Source organism: Lagopus muta, chromosome Z, assembly GCF_023343835.1.
Source record: "Lagopus muta isolate bLagMut1 chromosome Z, bLagMut1 primary, whole genome shotgun sequence".
NCBI lineage: Eukaryota > Metazoa > Chordata > Aves > Galliformes > Phasianidae > Lagopus > Lagopus muta.
In genome coordinates this window covers 23,047,687-23,067,926 of record NC_064472.1, presented here as the reverse complement: position 1 = coordinate 23,067,926, position 20,240 = coordinate 23,047,687, and the positions used below count along the sequence as shown (strand labels likewise).

Below are 20,240 nucleotides of genomic sequence, written 5' to 3'. Positions count from 1 at the left end.
GAGCATTCCAACACCTCCCTTTCACTGAACTAACCTTGCAACACAAAGCCTGTATTTATATAAAATATATTTCTCAGATGAAATATGACTTTATGACTTTTCTTCTGCTTGTGTTCCAAAATCTATGCAAAAGAAGTATTTTTATAAGTTTGAAAAACATTGCTTTAATGCATTGGACTTCACTGCAATAATTTGATGCTATATTATTTTATGGTGCTTTTTTTTTTTTTTTTTTTTTTTTTTTTTTCAGCCTGAAAGATCTTATCCAAAGTGAAGATGTGAAACCCAAGCTGCAGTACATCATGACTAATCCCTCCTTTTCGATGGTAACAGTTCAAAGTGAAGATAGTGGGATAACGTGGGAAACCAGCTCAAGCAGATGTTCTACTCCCTGGACTTCAGAAACCAGTACAACTTCTGATCTTTACAGTATGGAAAGTTCACCAGTAGGTTCTCCTCCAGGAAAAGTTATCTTTATTATGGATGAAGGTAAAATTGTTCGGAAAAGGAAGCGTAAACCTTCAAGTAGAATGCCATTGCCCACACATGTGAGAGGAGGTCAGGGCAATAAGAAACGCGATTCTTCTGGAATGCAGAGGCAAGAACCAAGAACTGTTCTGGGAGATGTGCAGGACTCAGTGTTAAATGTTGAACTGATGGAAGCACACGACACAGATGAAGAAATGTTGGAGGACGAAGAAGATTTGGAGAATATTGCAGAACAACCAGTAAAACGTGTTCCAATAAGATCAATATTTAGAGAAAGCAGGCTGAGGAAAGTAGGGCCGATCCTTGGAGGACCAGTAAAGTCTAGAATCCAGCTGTTCAATTCAATTTTTGGAGGGACTGGGCCACTCCCTGAAACACTAGAAAAAAGTGGAATCCAAAGAAAGAGCTCTATTCCAGGAGAATCTGAATGCTTCCTTGAAGCATCAGTAAAAGAAAGATCACATAGGTTTATTTCAGAAGCAACGCATAAAAAATCTTTCCAGAGAACAAGTAGAAGTCTTGAAACATCATCAGAAAGAAGATGGAATCAAAGGCAGCAATCCACAGCACATTCAAATCAAAGCTATTCTTCAGTAACACCTCTTGAAAAACAGTTTACTAGTAAAGATGTTTCATTTCAAAATATTAAACCTGTAAAAACAAAAGATAAACCAAGCAAGCATTCAAAGTCTGGTGAAGAAACAACTCTTCAACACAAAGAAAGAAAAGACGGGTGGTCTCAACTGGAGAATCTGAATCAGGAATCAAGGCAGTCACAAAAGTCCAGCCCTCCCAAAGTAGCAAGGAAGCAGCAAAGTTACTCATGTTCACCTGCAGCTAGCAGGGCAATAACAGAACAGTTAACAACTACTGCACTAGAGTCTGATGATAAATCAGACGAACAGGTGTCACTTCCTTCAAATGAAACTGCAAATAAGAAACCAGATCAATCACTGCTGACAGCATCAGATCTTCCAGATGAACCAAAGGAGCTAGAGATTCAGCCCAGTTCAACACTACCGTCTGTTTCAGCAGATGCTGTTAACAAATTAGATAGACAAAGTACCCAACCTGCAGAATCCACACTGGAACATCTTGAAAAGGAAGTACAGAAGTCAGCAGCTGAATCTTACTTATCTAATGCTCCGTTAGCTAAACCCAGTTATGCCACTCCGTCTGAAACAAGACAGGAACATATTATGACTCAGTCATCAGAAACTGCACAATCAGAGTCTGAACATGTGCTTTTACCACATTCTCTAGATGTAATAGAGAAGCAAGAAACTGAGTATCACTCATCAGCAACTGCACAGGCAGAAACTGAACATTCTGGTCTATTGTGTTCTGTTAAAAAAAAAGAAAGTCAAAGGACCCCACTACCAGAAATGCAAAATATTTACTTAGAGAAACAAACGGAGTCAGAACAAGACTTATTCTTTGCTCAAGAAGCAGAGCAGCAAGTAATCAAACTAAATTCACATACACCTGAAAAGATGGATTCTAAGTACTTTGGCATTTCATATCCTGTTTGCACAGAAACACAAGAAACTCAGAAAAGACCTGTTGTATATAAAGCAAAAGGTTTAGATCACCCTGACTTTTCTGTTGATAAAAACAATCAAGCAGAGAGTGCACAAATGGAGATGGAATATCCAGACTTTTCATACTCCAGTGGACAAAGTCGGGAATCAGAGAGACCACAAACAGGGACAGAGCATCCAGATTTCTCTTTTTCCAAGGAAGTAACAGAGGAATTGGAGAGTGCACAGCTACAGACAGACAATCCACATTCCTCATATTCCGGAGAAGAAACAGATAAATCAAAGAGTTCACAAGGGGAGACAGAGCAGCCAGATTTTTCATTTTCCAGGGAAAAAGGGGAGGAATCAGAGAGTACACAGCTGGAGTCAGAACATCCAGAATTCCTTTTTTCCAAGAAAGACATAGACAAATCAGAGAGTCCCCACCAGGAGACAGAGTATCCAGATTTCTCATATTCCAGGGAAGACATGATTGAATCAGAGAGTACACAGTTAGAGATGGAGCAGCCAGACTTTTCCTTTTCTAGGAAAGAAGTAGAGCATTCAGAGAGTGCACAGTCTAAGACAGAGCATCCAGATTTCTCCTATTCCAGGGAAGAAGTGGTGGAATCAGAGGATGCACACATGAAGATGGAGCAGCCAGACTTTTCACTTCCCAGGGAAGAAAAAAAGGAATTGGAAAGTACACCACTGGAGACCACGCATCCAGAATTTGATTTTTCCAAGGAAGATATGCAGGAATTGGAGAGTACACAGATGGAGACAGAGCATCCGGATTTCTCTTATTCTAGGGAAGAAGTGGTGGAAACAGGGAGTGCACAGCTGGAAGAGACAGACTTTTCTTTTCCAGGGGAAGAAAGAGAGGAATCAGAGAGTGCACAGCTAGAGACAGAACATCAGGACTTTTCATTTTCCAAGGAAGAAACAGAAGGGCAAAAAACTATTCCCTTTGAACTGGAACAGCCAAAGTCTTACTCCCCTGAAGAAGCAAAGCAAGAAAGAACAGCACAGCTTGAGTTGGAACCTTCAGACATATCCTATTTGATGGAAGAAGCTGAGAAAGAAGACGCTACAAAACTAGAATTAGTACATCCAGATATATATGATTTAAGTGGAAGAGATAGGATGCAGCAAATGGGGAATAAGGAAACAAGGCATTCAGATTTACCATATCCACAGGATGAAACAAAGCATCAAGATTTGGCAGAAGTACACATTGACAAACCTCTTTTGTCATATTTTGGTAACAGAGGGGAACAGCCACAACCTGTAGAGAAGGATTTACAACCTGAAGATAAGCTTAACTTCCATGGAAAGTCAATGCAAGGAGAAACTGATCAACTGCATTCGGAGTGTCCAGTTTTGCCATATTCTGCTACAAAAGAGCAGCAACATAAAGAAGAGTCAGATAAATCATTTTCTACAGGAAAAACAGATCAGGAGATATTTCAACCAAAGGTGGAACATGCAGATTTTCCATATTTCCATGGAGAAGCAGCACAAGAAGCTGTACAAAAAGACGTAGGAAGTCCAGAGTTGTCATGTTTCCTTAGTGAAGCACAACAAAGTGAAATCATACAACTAGCTTCAGAAAATAGGGATCTCTCATTTACCACTGGAGAAATAGTGCAAGAAGAAATGAAGTTGGGATCTTTGAACTTTTCACATTCAATTGACAGACCAACAAAAAGGGAAATGGTTCCACTGGAGCAGGAACATTTAATTCCTACTTATTCCACTCCTGATAGTCAGCAAGAGGAAACCACACCACTGGATTTGCCGCAGCCAGATATATCATATTACACTGGAAAAATGGAACAAGAAAATAGAGTTCAAAGAGGGCTGGAAGAACTAGTAGAAATTCAACCAAAAGCTACACAAGAGGAACTGGATTATTCAGATTTGCCAGAAATCTGGGGGAAAGTAGAAACACAGGACATTGACCAAATGAATTTGGCACAGCAAGAAATAACTGAACCAGAGTTAGAGCATCCACCTGTGCCATATTCTTTCAGTGAACTAATGCAAGAAGAAAAGAAAATAGAACCAGCATATCCAGAACGCACATTTTATGCAAGTATAGACATGCAAGAGGAAGCGACGCAACAGAAAACAAAGCAACCATTTATTTCATGTTTCACTGGAAAAACAGAACAAGATGAAATAATGCATCCAGAGCAGGAGCAAGTATCTGTACCCTTTTCTAGTGGCAAAGAAGCACCACTGGAAAGGAAAGTGGGTACAGAATATCCAGATTTGTCATATTCCTCTCACGGAACTGAACAAGAAAAGTTTAGACATCCAACCTTGCCATTCGGTTCGAAGGAACAAGAAACACCATCAGTGATAGAACATCCAGATCTTTCATGCAAGACTGGTGAACTGAAACCAGGTGATACCATACAGGGGTCAGAGTATCCAGAGTATCCAGAGAAGTCTTACTCCATGGAAGAAATGCAACAAGAATCAGAATATTTGGATTCACCAGAAACCTTGGGCAGAGCACGAGATCAAACTGTGGAGGTGGAATCTGATTACCCAAATGTATCATGTCCTGATGGCCAAAAAAGCCAGCAAGAAACTTCACAGCTGGTTTCAAAATATCCGGATACATTGTTTTCCTTCAGTAATTTTAAAGAACAAGCAACTCAAGAGTTTGACTCAAAGCATGAAGATTTTCCTAGGGTGACCAGGAAAGGAGATTTACCAGGATCTGAACAAATAGACTCAAGATATCCAGATTTGACATATTCCCCTGGAAAAGCAGAGGAGCCAGAAATTGCACAATCAGAAGCAAGGCACTCTGACTTGTCACATTCCACCAGTGAAACAAACAAACAAGAAGCAGCACTGTTGGATCAGAAACACAGAAAAATTTCTGTTGACAGAGAAAAGCAGCAGCATACACCAGAAAAGCAGGTAGAGCAAGAAAATTATTCTAGCAAAACAGAGCAGTTAAAATATGCTGAAGACTGCTTTGAGAAACAAGCTTTATCATTTTCCACTGTTAGGCCACATGAGAAAATGGCTTTGACAGAGACAGAACATGCTGATGTGATATATCCTCTGGAAAAAGCAAAAGTGCAACAAAGAGTACAACTAGAATCAGAGCAAATGGATTTAACTTACCCCTTTGAAAAAGCAGAACAGAAAATCACTCAGCCAGAAGTGGAAAGATCTAATTTGGCCCATTCTGTGGGTACAGCAGAACTAGAAGAAATAGCAGAACGAGAGCAGAGATATCCTGACCTGCCTTATCCTGTTTTCCAAGTAGGAAAACTGCAAAGTGAAGAGCTGAAGCCTGAACATCCCGGTCTAGCCTGTTCCTTCAGCAAACTACAGGAAAGAACACAACTGAATGTGTTGGATGCCCATGGCAAAACAGAGATAGGCCCACTTGCTAAGCTGGAACTGGGCAATGAATATTTGGCATCTGCTGCTGACAAAGTGGGACAGCAAGGGATGATGCATACCTTGGAATGCCCTGATGAGAACCAGTCTGCCAGCAGAGCAGAGCATCCACAACCAACAGATGAGAAACCAGGAGTTCCAGATATATTGTCTCATAGTGGAAAAGAAGAGCAAAGAGGAATGGCAAAACCCGCACTGAAGCATCCAGATTTATCATATTCCATTCATGGAACACAGCCACAAAAAAATACACAGCTGGAGTTAGGAAAACCAGATCTAGCAACTTGGCCTGGCAAAACAGAGCAAGCACAACATGCTCAAAAGGAGCAGTCAGGCTTCTTACATTCTTTCAACAAAGAAGAAGCACAACCAGAAAGGGGATGTTCACAGTTATCTTATTCTGTTAGTGAAATAGAACAAGAAATTGCACATGAGGAATCAATCCATTCCGCTTTATCTGCTGGCAGATTAGAAGAGCATGAATTCATACAACCAGAGGCAGAAATAATGGATTTATCATGCTCAGTTGGTGAAACACAGCAGACTCAAATAGATGAACTGGATTTGGAGTATCCGGATTTATCACATTCCACTCGTGCACTACAGAAACAAGAAGAGATCCAACCAGGGCTGGAAGAGCCAAGTGATTTTTCATCATCTCTCAGAAAAGAGCAAAGGGAAAATGCAAGAATGCAGGCAGAACCCTCTGAGTTTCAGTGCTCTGTTTGGAAAGCAGATAGACTGCAAGATTCGCAGGTGGAATCAGAGTGCACAGATTTGTCATTCTCTGTTAGCCCAGCAGAAGCTCATGAAACAACAAAATTGGAGTTGAAAGAACTTGATTTATTGCATTCTTTCGTCAAAACAAAGCAATCATGGGATTCACCAGAGCCTGATCATCTAAACGTCTCAAATGCCATGGCCAAGGTACCACACTTTGACTCGTTCTCTTCCACCAGTGAAGAAAAACAGAGTGCACATGTGGATTTTAAACAGGAGAGAGAAAGCTATGCATTACACACAGAGGGAATGGCAAAATTGAAATTAGAACAGCCAACACTGTCAAGTGTTCATGGCACAGTGGAGCAACCAGGAAGCACTTCAATGGAAGGAGAGTTCCTGGAAACCTTGTATTTCTCTCGTGAAAAAAGAGAAAACGAGAAAGAGAAACAAGACATGTCAAGTCAAGATTTAGAACATTCGGGTTTATTAGATTCTACTGATAAAACACAGCAGCAAGAAACCACACAACCCGAGTTGGGACAACTAGATTTATCATCTTACTCAGGAAAGAAAGAGCAACTACAAACTGTTCACGTGGAAGGAGTACATCAGGAGCTGCTACGTTTCCCGGGCGAAACACGTTGGCAAGGAACAGCACAACCAGAGGTTGAACATTCAGATTTGTCATATGCCATTGGTGAAGTAGAGCAGCCACAGGCTACACAGTGGAAATCAGAGCAGCCTGTAGCACCTCCTCACACTGGAACAACAGATCAACAAAGAATGGCACATTCAGTGCAGGACATAGGAAAACAAGATTTTATATATGACTCCAGTAAAACAGATGAAATACAAACTGTGCAAGGTGAACTGGAACATACAGCTTCATGGTATTCTTCTGACAAAAAAGAACAAGAAATGGTAATGTCAGAGTTGCAACGTCCACAGCTATCGTATTCTGTAAGAGCAGTGGAAGAGAAAACTGCACATCAGAAATCAGACAACAAAGATTCATCGTATTCTACTTGCCATCAGGAGCACCACAAAATTGTACAACCAGAGATGGAAGAAATGGATTTATCCTATCCAACTGACAAACCAGAGCACTCACAATCTGCCCAGATAGTACTGCAAAAGCCAGCATTTTTGAAGTCTTTTGGAAAGCTGGAGGAAAAGGGGTTGGCTCAGCTTTCCTTTTTGCACTCACTTGGTGAAGAAAACCAGAAACCATCTTCACAGTTAGACTTAACACAGCCATATTTATCACATTTACTTGATAAAGCAGAAAAACAGGAAACTGCACAAGAAGTGTTTATGTCTTCTGATTTCTCATACTCAATGGGAAAAGCAGACCAACTGCAAACAGAACAAGTAAAATATCCATATTTTTCATGTTCTCTTGACAAAGCAGAAACTCGTGGAGTGAAACCACTGGGTTTGTTGTCCACTTATAGCAAAGCAGAGCAGACACAGACTGCCCATCTGGAACATCCAGAGACATCACACTTTGCAGGTGAAACAGAGCAGAGGAATGGGACCCATCCTGAACTGCAGTGTTTTAATTTGCCGCCCTCTGCTGTTGAAGCAGAGCAGCAAGAAACACTTTCTGTATCTGACACCTCTGCCAGGACGGAGGAACAACAAACTGCAGAACTGAAGTCTGAGCAATCAGATATACTAAATTCTACTGAAAAAATGGAAAAGCACAAAATAGCTGTATCGAGAGCAGGACATTCAGAGAAGAGGAACACTGGGATTATTCTACCTCAAACTACTCCATTGGAAACTGAACAAGATTTATCTTGTTCCAATAAGGAAGCAACAAGCCAAACAACTCAACCCTGTTCATCTCTTCCTGAAAAATCAGTGTCTGTACCATTGGGTGTCTCCTATTCTGAAACAGAAATGGAAAGAAATCCAAAGTCTTCACCGGTACCTGGAGGCCTGTCCTCTGAGCATTTAGATTTGTCTTACAGCCAGTGTAAAACAGAGCCGTCAGAAACAGCACAGCCTGTGTCAGGCTTCTTTACAAGAAAAGAAGCAGAGAATACAAGACTTTATCTAAATTTGCCTGTAGCTGCACAGTCGGAGGCTGAACATGTAATTTTACCTGAAACAGAGAGAGAACAGACTCCACAATACTTCCACACAACTCCACAATTAGAATCTGAACATTTAAATACGTCATATTATATAGATAAAACAGAAACTCTAGAAAGTCAGGAGTATTTAAGTGCACCTTCAAAACTAGGGACTGAATCTTCAGCTCCACTTTATTCAGTTGATGAAACACATCAGCAAGAAATTCCACCTTATTCAAAACCTGCCTCTGAGAATTTAGTTGCCAAGTACTCCCTTGCTGAACAACAAAAGCAAAGCATGCAGCTAGCTATTCCCCAATCTGCACAATCAGAGTGTAAATATGTAATTCCACCACATGATGAAGCAGAATTGCAAAAAAATCAGTTGTATTCACCTAAACCAGCAAGCCTGAAGACAGAAGAGTTTGAGAATAAGACTGCATTGCACACAAAAGAACGAGATGAACAAGATCTCACAGAATGTTTGTCATTAGAGCAGCTAAGTTCCCCCAAATTATCTGCCAAGTGGGATAAACAAGAAGTACAGCCAGATACACAAAAGGTGCCACAGCTGGTGAGCACAGAGTTAAAGGCAACTGCTGTAGCAGACCAGCAATCAGTGTCATCAGGTACATTTGTACCTTTTCATGCTCCGTCTGAAAAAACAGTATCTGTGGCCTTCACTGATGATGAAGGAAAACAAAATATTCCATCATCTCTAGCTAACATAGTAGGCATACCTGAAAACCAAACAAATAGAGTTTCACGTAGTTTCACTAAAGAAGAAGATAGACATGAAATGCAGCCACATTTCACAGGGCAGAAGCATTCATCCTTACAGCAACTGAGATCTGTTTCCTCAGATCTTGTTTATGACACTGTGGCACACAAAACTCAGCATTATTCTTGTGAACAGGGTACGTTTTATTCAATGGAGTCGAAGTCTACTTTCCCCAGTTCTAATGAAAAGCAGAATCCAGATATTCCATCTCCTGGGCTACCCAGCTGGGTGGAAGAAGAAGTGAAAGCTCATTCAATTAATCCTATAAAAGCTAAAGGAGTAGACCAGCTTTCTCGAAACAGAGCTTCAGATTTTGGATCAAAGCAATTCCTAGCTGGAAATTTCACAGAAGTTACAGTTCATGGCTCTACAGACAATAATGGTAATGCATTTAGAGTTTCTGATTCTGAAACTGAAATTTCCTATGGACTGTCCTCAGAAACTGGTCACAGAACAGGAAGACATGATTTACCATCTCCAGGAGCAGATAATCCAGGTCCAGACAAAGGTTCAGAGGGTGAAACTAGATTTGGAAACCCTACAAAAAGGAAAGCAGCACAACATCTGAAGGCAGACAAAATGTCTAATGTGCCTGAGCATTACCTGAGACGAGAGGAAGAAGAAATGAAACACGTGAGCACTGCAGAAGACAGTCAGCATGCTCCAGAACCTATTGAACAAAAAGATCTATTTAATATAATTTCAGAAGGTTATGAAATACTCAATATTCATGCTCCTACACATATTTCTTCCATTGATCAAGAAGAAAGTAAACATATGCCAGATAAACTAGAATACTTGGAAACAAATCCTTCATTTAAGAAAAAAATAGCTCATGAGAGACAAGAAGCTTCAGTTTCTGGAACAACAGAAGTTTCTGGTATCTCATTGTTGGGAGTGTCTGAAAGCCACAAAGTAAAAGAATTGGTCAAAATTGATGATGATGGGGAAACTGGAGAAATACAAGAAGAAAATCCAGTGTTGTCGGAAAACAGAAATCATGAAGTCTTGGATCCTGACAATGGTATATCTGAAATTGATTATTTTGAAAAATATACCTTGATTGATGACAAATCCCCAGTTAGGCCATATTTTGAAAGACCAAGCTCATCACGCCCTGTGAAAGAAGACCTTAATGAACCTGCGGAACAAGCCACATCTTCCAAAGAAACTGCTGAGGAAGAAACTTTGGAAGAGGAATTTGCCTTACTTGAGGATTTGGATGAAGTATTTTATGGAACTGTGAAAGGAGAAAGCAAAATGCAGCCTTATGTGGGTACTCCAGAACCTTTTCCTCTGCAGAAATCAATTGATATTAGCAGTAAAAAAGCTACAAGTGTAGAAGATGAACAGAAGTCACCAGGGACCCCACTATTTGATTCAGAAGAAGGAGTGCTAGAACGATCTCTGTTGTTTCCTACCACTGTTGCTGCTGTTAATCCAGAGCTTCTAGAAGAGCCACCTGCTCTATCATTTTTATACAAGGATCTTTATGCAGAAGCAGTAGGAGAAAAGACAAAGGGTGAGACTCCTTCTGATGAAGAAAGTGGTAACTCTAATGCATCTTTTCCAAGCAGAAATTCAGACACAGATGATGGAACAGGAATTTATTTTGAAAAATACATTCTTAAAGATGAAATTCCAGGTAAAGTCTTAGAGCTTCAGGAGGATCAGATGCAAGAAGATGAATCTTTTAGTGGAGGAATTTCTGTTCCGAGTTCAGAGGAGAAATACAAGCAGAGGTCTGATGATGTTTTAAGAAGTGTTAGAACTGAGATTCTGCCAGAGAGAGATGTTGTGGAGAAAGTCCACAGTGACATTAAAGCAACAATTTGCAAACCAACGCATGCCATTCCTTTTGGAGGAAGAGTGATTGTTTCAGGTGCAAGAAGTGATGTCACTGAACAAAGAGAAGAAAATGTTCCTGTGGAAACAACTGAGGAGTTACCAGAGCAAACAAGTCAACAAGAGTATAGTCAAATAGTCGATTCTCCGGGAGCTGCACATCAAGAATTTATCAATAAGCAGGAAGAACACCATGAAATAACAGCAGTTCCTCAAGTGGAAAGATATGTTCCATATACTAGAACTCCTGTTGAAGACAGTGAAGATGATCAGTATACCCAGGAAATTCTTTCTCATGTTCCTACAATTCAGCAAAGGGAGAAGCCAGACTTTCAAAGGGAAGAGCAGCACCCTCGTGTTTATGAAGATTTCGCTGAGTCAATGGACTATGATGTGATTACACAAGAAGAACTTTTGCAAGATGAAATATCATCTGAACTCACACATGAGGAGCTATTATTTGAAGACAGGGACTCTTTTGAGCATATTGGGGATAGTTATGAATTTTTTAATGAGCCAGAGCAAAAAACACCTGTTGAACTTGAAGATTCAGGATTTGTGGTGATGTATCCTGAAAAATCAGCAGCAAACATTCCTGAAATTGAGAGTCCACAAAGAGAATTGAAGAAAGCACAGATAGATACATACTGTTATAACTGCAAATGTCCAATATCTGCTATTGACAAGCTTTTCGGGGAACACAAGGACCATGAAGTCACCACCCTAGATGATGCTGCAACCAAGATGAAGGTAAGAATTTATTTGGATGGGGAAGGAAATGCTGAGTCTAATTTCTCTATGCTTCCCATGTAGTCAGTGGAAAGTCTTCAGAAAGCAGTTAAAAGGCTATCATAATATCTATAAAATAAAGCTATTCCTAAACACATGAGAGAAATCTTGAAGGGGAAATATCATTAAGGTGTCCTGTAGAGTCCTAAGCTTGCTAAGCTGATATTCTTTTTTATTCAGAAGTTTGAATGGCTATGCTTCTATGTGGCTGTTACCAGACCTTTCATCTTCTAGTCTTCTTATCTGTGCATGTTTGTCTGTTTTGTATGTGCGGAGTAAGAATTGGGAAGGTGTTTCACTGAAGAGAATTTTTGTAAGAGCAGCTTATTTCATTCAATGAGTTACAGAAACCTCAATATGCAGGGGCCATTATCATCACAAAACGTACCCCAGTCCAGTTATGTGTATTGGTTGCTTGGAGATATTAGACAAATTACAGAGTTTACAATGCATATTTTTTTGAAATCTCGTCCACATTTCCTGTTCTTTCTCTTCATGTTTGCCTACCCTAATAGTATTTTAGCTGTGCTGCAGGTAAGAGTTTTACAAGTCTTGGTTCTTTCTACTAGTTTCAAGCTGTATTACTCTAAAAAACTGATAGAAACGTATCCCATTTTAGTAGGGCACAACTTTGATCTCAATAATGGTGAAAATGCTTTCATTTCTGTGGAAGCTCATTCTTCACTTAATTACAGTTCTATTTGTGAAAACCATGAGCGTGTGATGTTTCACTTTTCCCATATCAGATTATTTTATGTACAATTATAAAGATATTCTTGTTTACCAGCTGTTTAATCTCACTTCTGAAAGGGGAGGTCTCTTTTCTGGCTCATGATCAGTTGTCCGTAATACAGATTTAGTACAGTTTCATTAACATTCCAAAACTGTTCACATTTCTGTTATTATGTTATTTTTATGATGGATCATATATAAGAAAGTGAAATTTAAAGTAGAGGAGGAATGTGCCAGTTCAAATATCAATATTTGCAAACTATCTTCATGGTGTGCAGTTGTATGGCAGCAGAGTTAGTTTTTATATATGGCCATCCATGCTTGACATAGAAGTGATAATTAGTTACCAGTAAGTCACTAGCAAAGTCATAGACCTCAACCATCCCTCATACGTACTTGCATTGCAGCAAGTCAAATTAAGCCACAAATAAATGTCCCATGATATCACTCCCTGGCTGTGGAACACAGACATGAAGCCAGGATTAATTCTGGCCTCAGCACAGGCTTGGCTTCACGTGATTCTAGCACTCAAGGCTCAAGTTACTTTGAGATGATATTTGTATGTTTCTTGTTGCCTCCGTATAATCGCTGAGAAAATATTAAGATAGCAAAATGCTTGTTGCCTGAACTTTATTGTAGGATATAGCATCACAATTTAAAAAAATGAGCTGTGGATGGCACCTGTTAGATTTTGCAGGTTATCTTGACAAACAGAACTTTTCCTCTGAATACTGGTGATTGGCTTTTAATATTTATAAAGTCAGCTTTCAGCTTTACAGTCCAATGTGACACTTATAATTAATGGAAAGTAATATGCTAGTTTTTGAACAGATGTGACTGTAGAAGTTTGCCATAATAGGAAGCTGTTACCAAAGGAGTTGACCTGTTGACCTTCCTTTCAGATTTATGCCAGTTATCTACAACTAAATATTCTTACAAGTTATAAATTTTACTTGAGCAGACAGCTAGTTTCTTTTAGGAATGGTCAAGAAGCATCAAGAAAAAGTTCTGAGTTGTTTCTGGTGCCTGTTGTCCCTTGGACTGCTTTTGTTTGCACATATAATTCAAACAGCGATTTTGTTGGATTCTGGTTTACAAGGAAATATCCTTAAAACTCTAATTAAAAAACAAAATCATAGTGCTTCATAATCTGTTAGCCTCCTAATTTCCTGTCATAATCTCCTTCTTCTGGGCTTTTTTCCTCTTGAGGATACTCATGAGGCTCTACGTATCCTCTGTTTCTAACAAAGCTACAATAGAATTCATAGTGTTTGACAACTCGTAGAGACACTCAGCACCTTGTTGAACTGAGATAACTTTTTTTGGATTGGAAACAGTTTTGTAGATGTTCCAGTTGCTATTTCTGTGCTTGCCTTTGCATCCAGGGAGATGCCTGAACTTAATTTAGCAATTGCTCTAATTGCAGCTTATGGAAAAGAAAAATATCCATTTCAACATAATATGTTGTGTGTGAAAACTTTATAAAACAACACAGTTAACAATACTTTTTGAATTTCAGGATCAATTAGGTGAATTGCTAATTGCACTGGAAAAAAAATCAATGAAGATTGAAGAGTTTGTGAGTGATATTGAATCCCTATTTAACTCTGTGGAGGTAAGTCCAGTGTTTTTTCACATTGATTTTCTTTCCCTCTACAGTACTGCTTCTAAATTACATTTGACTTTTTCATAGTGTCATTTTTTATTCTACAATAGGCTATTTCTCTAGTCCTCAAAATGACTTTTCCTGGAAGGAGTTGCGTTAAGGGGAAAAAAAGATTTCTTTTTTGCACATCATTGCAAAGCGTAATATGTGACTAGCAAGCACAGGAGGAACAAGCTCCCTTGATTTTGATTATGCTTATAAAAAGTTCACTCTCTGTCTGTGTTTAGAGACCTGCGTTAGACATCTAAATACACTGCCCAATGGCTATACATTCTTAAGTCTTGAGGGCTGTATTAACTTCAGTTGAAAGAATGAATTTTTAGCTATTTTGTAATCAGACTTCCTCTCTATGCTTGAATATAGGAGTTTAATTTTAAGCATTCACATTTTAAAATATATATCTGCCATTATTTTAAATGTATTTCTCCAGAATTATTTGTCCCAGATGAGCTGGCTTACAGAAATCAAGTTCTCTTACTGTCAGGATGCCAGGAATCTGGTGGATGAATCATGTATGGGCATTGAGAAATTCTGTGTATTCATTAACTATTGTAATTTCTGTCTGCAGATCAATTTATATCTGTTTTTATTTTCTAGGAAAACTGTAAGAAAAATGCAGAGTTATTGGAAAAGCAGAATGAAGAGATGCTTAAGAAAATGGTAACACAGTATGATGAAAAATCAGAAAACTTTGAAGAAGTGAAGAAGATGAAAATGGAGTACCTTTATGAACAGATGGTTAACTTCCAGCAAACTGTTGATTCAGCAAAGGAAACTTTGGAGACTACAGTAAAGGAAATGGAAGAACTCAATGGATTTGTTTTCCTAAATGTAAGTACAAATGGCATTCATGTAGTTTTTATTAGACTAGTTAGGAAAGAACTTATAATTTACGCAGTGCCTGAGCTGAGAAAAAGATATTTATGTTTCATTCTTTAAAGATCTCTAAATCCTACAAGCTCAGTTATTCCATCCTTGAAATGCCAGATCAGCTGCTTTTGTCATGTTAATAGAGAATTGCAAAGATGATGCACAGTAGGAAAATATGCCTTACAGAATTAAAATAGTTCTATTTTGTTTTGTGAAGAGAAAACTGAGAGACGTCTCAATAATTTATCTAGAGTTTACCAGTGAGGAACAATAAATGTCATAGTAAGAGTTACTTCACTGTTGGAAAGAAAGGTGGAAAAAGAAAGCATAACTGAAAATTAACCAAAGTGAAAGCAAAATGGTTCTTTTGGTGGTTTTTGTTTATCTATATGGGGAGACACAGAAAGTAGGTATGCATTCAAGTTATAGACACTGAGATAAATGTTTACTATTGAAAGATTCCTAGTCAGATGAGGTTTAGAAATGCACATGTGACATTCATGTCTGTGGTGGTCCTTCCAAGAGTTGAAAAACATTCTGCGTGAATCTGTGTGACTTGAGTTACCTGATGACACAGTCATCAGTCAGCCACCAACTGGTTTCAGAGACTCTTGCAAATTAATCATTAATGACCTGTGTCCTCCAAGATTGTTCTTGTGTTGCAAGAATTGTTCACAGGTCAGCTATGTTACTTCCTCCTCTTGAGAACTGTATCAGAAGGTGATAGGATTTCTGTGACAAGAATCTGCTCCCATTGTAGAATTAGCCTGTAATTTGGAAGTTGCAGAAGCTATCACAGGATGCAAGAAAATGAAAAATTAAAATTACTTTTTGAAGACTAATCATTCATACAAAATAAAACAGCTTTTGGAATAGAAGCTCCTTAGACCAAATACCAACAGTTATAGAATTGGTGGAGCAATATTTGTCTTTCCTCTTGTTGAGCTGCTCAATGGCTTAGGAACCTAGAGAGTCCTTTGAGAGGTGGGCTATCTTGGGATGGATGAGAAATGTTTTTTATCTTCTTGATAAAATTTGTGAAGTACTGGATTAGGATAACTCTTTCCCATGATATTCAGGGTTTTAACTAGATCATAAAAGATTCCCTATCCCTTTCTTTTACTGATATAGGACAGGAACTTTTCTTTCTGAGACAGGAAATGTTAGGTGTCAATTCATGGAGTATGGGAAAAACTCTTACTCCACAGGTGCAAATCTCAACCTGCTTCTGGTGAACAGCAGTTATGAAGGAAATTTCAGACAGAATTGGTATTTATGTGTTATTAATGCAAAAGTGATTATCTTCTGCAAAAACTTTGATTTAGAAAAGTATTTGATTGTGCCCTGGTCTTTATACCCAGATATTGAATACTAGCTCCTTAGGAGTTTTAAACCAGATAGACTTGAATAGCCTGCTGAGTGAGAGCTTTGACGGAGAAACATTCTTAAGGAACCAAATTCTCTGTGGGTGTGAATGAGCAGCATCCCAACCAACATTTAGTCAATAAAACCCTGTGTTTTTATCTCTGTGGATAGTAGGGAACTGTGGGGTGGATGGGGGACTCTTCAATATTCTCAGGATTTTGAAACTGTTAATATATTTCTTTTTTTTTTTCCTTAGTCGTCTAAAGAATTGAACAAAAGGTATCTGAAGTATGGGTTAAGTGCTCTGGAGTGAATACCAGGCTTAGATGGATGCTGCTGGATGCTTAATTTACTAACAATATTGCTAATATTGGTAGTTACTTTTATCAACCTTGTAAATAATAACTTCATACTTGTTGCAAGTACTGTAACTAACCAGTTCTGACGTGTTTTGTATATGTTCTATAACACATCAATTAAATAAGTGCCATTTTAAATTCCTGACTAAATTTTAAATCTCAGGCATTGAGCACATGTTCCTTGTAGTTACTGCTATATACACACATACTAGAAACCATTTTGACCATGTTTATATTTATTAACATCACTACCATGTGATATTTTACTACTGTGTTTCAGTAGCTACGTGTAATATGACATATGCCTTGGGGGAGTCATTTTGGTGACCTCTATCCCTCATTAGATAAATGTTCAGTTTAGTTCATTTTCCCCCAATACATTTTCTAAGATGAACTATGACTAGTTAGACAGTCTCCAGGATTCCCCTATAGAAGCCTCAAAACTAAAGGAAATTTCGCTTTGCCTGCTTCATTTACAGAGACAACCACCACTGACTTTGCCATGAGGCTGTGGCACTGCATGATGCAAACATACCATCGTCAGCGCTGCCTCAGTCATCACAGTGATACAAATGCTGTTCTGGGTTGATAGACTAGGATGTAAAAATGGCACAAGGGTTCCAGGTTATTGTCAAATTACTAACCCAGGAAAATGGAGTGATGAGAATGTGCCAAACATCCCTTTATAATTCCCATATATTTGCAGGATTAGGACTATAAATTTGGACTCTCCTGCTTTATGACAAAACATGTTATTTTGGTTTCACATCTGCACTTAGCTTTTTTCAAAGACTTGCTGCATGCTTAGAGTTCATTTGTTAACTTGCACACTAAACTTAATGTTAATTCAGTTTTGTGCTTGAGTTTGGTTATTATTTTATTTAATAATACCTGACTTGCCAAAAATATTATGAAAAACCTAAATAACAATGCATGCTTTTCTAAAGAAAATATATTTAATACTTGTTTTGCTTTGTGAAAATTATACATAATTAAGTGCTACAATGATTTTTCACTTCTTCAGTGAAAAACAAAGAGGAGAAAGGTAAATTTCAACTGCTTTGAAAAAATAATCTTTCATCTCCTTCAGTTGTTCGTGTCTCAAAGTTAAAAATATGTTTGATTTTTTTTTCTTCTAATGAACTCAGCAAATGTAGGCAAATCAGGTGAAATCCATCTTCCTTCTTGTTTGTTTTTGTTTTGTTTTGCTTTGTTAGTTTGTTTGCCACAAGCAACTGTTTTACCTTATATCCGCAGATCAGCTGCTGTAGTTCAGTGCTGACTGTAACCTTGTGCTACTGTGCCCAAAATCTGATGCTCTTGGAAGTCTTACTGTGAAATTCAAATCCTCTCATTCTCAGAGATTATACACAGATATACAGATAGTGTTTGTTCTCAGTGTGTTTCTTATGTGAATTGTCAGTATGCTCTAAATGTTCAAATTCAGAACTTCTCCTTGCATGCAGTCCTCAGCTTAACAGGAAACTTAGAGAAAGTTACGTAGCATGGACATTGCTTCTGGCCCTTGGAAGCTACATGACACCACGAGAGATTTACATGGCTATATTTTATCCTAAATAGGTTATGTTCTGCAATGGATGCTACTCGTTCTTTAGAAAAGGTGCCCAGTACATTTTCACTGTTTGAGCACTATGAGGACAGTCCAGGAAAGAGCAACCAGAACTCTTTAAAACATGTGGCTGGTAAGAATCTCTGAATATCATCTTTACAAAAGTTAATGTTTTGGCAATACTTTGGAAATCTTAGGAAGCTAAAAATAGAATCAATTTCAGAAGTATAAATTTGCAAACCATGTTATTAGCAATCAGAGTTGAATGTAAAATGAAGTCTAATTGTGCACAAGTGTTTGGCTTATAGTAAGACATTAAGATGAGCAGAGGGAGGAGAGTTATCATGGAGGATTCTTGTCTTTTTTAAAAGATCAGTATCTCAGACTATCAGCATATCTCTGTAAATCTCATGAGGCTAAAGAAGTTGCTGTCTCCTTGTAGGCAGACATGGAAGTCTCCTTAGCATGCATCCTCCAAGAGGGATGCAGCTCCGTGTGGGGAGGAAAGCCAGGGAACGACTGATGGCCAAGATCCCTGGTTTTATGCCATGTGAACGAAGGCATACTGAAAGCACACTGGAGCACCTCTCCTATGAAGAAAAGTTGAGGGAACTGGGCTTGTTTAGCTTGGAGAAGAGAAGGCTCTGGGGAGACATTGTGGCCTTCCAGTACTCCAAAGGAGCTCATAAACAGGAAAGACGACTGTTTACATGGATTGATAGTGATGGGAGAAGGAGGAGTGATTTTAAACTAAGATAGGGGAGATTTAGGTTAGATATTAGGAGGAAGATTTTCACTCAGAGGGTGGTGGCACACTGGAACAGGTTGTCCAGACAGACTGTGGATGCTCACCCCATCCCTGGAGGCGTTCAAGGCCAGGCTGGATTTGGCTCTGAGCAGCCTGGTCTGGGGGTTGGCAACCCTGCACATAGCAGGGGGGTTGAAACTAGATGATCATTGTGGTCCTTTTCAATCCAAGCCATTCTATGATTCTGTGATTCCATGGAACTCCTCCATATGGGGATATGAAAGGGAAGTTATAGCTTTAGCTGGAATAAGCTTTTACTTCTGAAGACAGTGGTTAAAATTGCACATGATAAAGAAACTTATTCATCTCTATTTCATATTCTGTAAAAAGCCTGCCTAAGTGGGCTTGCTGCTTTGCCTGTACATACATTTATAGGCATTATCCAGATCTAGAGAGCTACTTATGACAATCCGTTTCTCTCCATGAAATGTAAGTCTATAGTGACTTTCTAAAGAGAAGGGTTCTTCTGGGAGAATCACATCTCACTGTCCAGCTTTATGACATCCTTCTCACTGTCACATGCACCACCGCTGTCACAGTCACTCTATGGCTACTCAGGTGATGACTTTTTTCTCCTATTTGGTCCCTGAGAAGAGCAACCAGAACATCAGTGTCCATTTGGTGCTCTGTTACCTTGATGGATTATCAGGTGGGATGTTGGAGAAGTGCACTCTTGTTCAGACTCTCCTGTACCTAGTAAGAGCTGATTGCACTCAGCAGTGCCACTGTGGCTAGATTGTTTTCTTCCTGCACATAGTCACTTATTTTTATTCAGTAGAGAAACTGAGTATCTCCCAGACCTTAACTTCCTTGTCACACCTGTGAATTTATCTAAGGGATTCAAAACTTCTCAGGTGAGATTAGGTTGGCATTTCTTCATGCATTATTATCTCAGCCTCATTTACTTACAAAATCAGATTAAAATACATTTTTTTAATTTACTCTTAGCCAGTGTTGACTTAGTAGTGTAAATGTGCAATATACCACCATTTATTTCCTAAACTCTCTCTCACAATTCCCTACATACAACCATACTTTCCTCCTGTGTTGTTACCTACTGTCAAAGTCATATGGGAGAACTAACTCATTTTTTCCTGCTGTACTTCCTTTTCCCACAAGTCACTCCCAGTGTGTTTTTTCCAGATTGCTGAGATCTGCTGTGTAGTTTTATCTTATTACTGTGTTTACTGAACACCAAATGGCTTGGTCC

At 38.8% G+C, this 20,240-nt stretch overlaps 1 protein-coding gene across 1 annotated transcript in view; it reads left to right on the top strand.

Annotated features, from left to right (window-relative positions):
• CMYA5 (cardiomyopathy associated 5) overlaps positions 1 to 20,240 on the top strand; it is a 48,973-nt gene that overhangs the window by 6,204 nt on the left and 22,529 nt on the right. Inside the window, exons 2-6 of the mRNA XM_048931234.1 lie at positions 251 to 11,621; positions 13,912 to 14,007; positions 14,656 to 14,889; positions 16,550 to 16,572; positions 18,234 to 18,355. Of these exons, the coding sequence (XP_048787191.1) occupies positions 251 to 11,621; positions 13,912 to 14,007; positions 14,656 to 14,889; positions 16,550 to 16,572; positions 18,234 to 18,355 (11,846 nt within the window). The remainder of the gene's footprint in view (positions 1 to 250; positions 11,622 to 13,911; positions 14,008 to 14,655; positions 14,890 to 16,549; positions 16,573 to 18,233; positions 18,356 to 20,240) is intronic.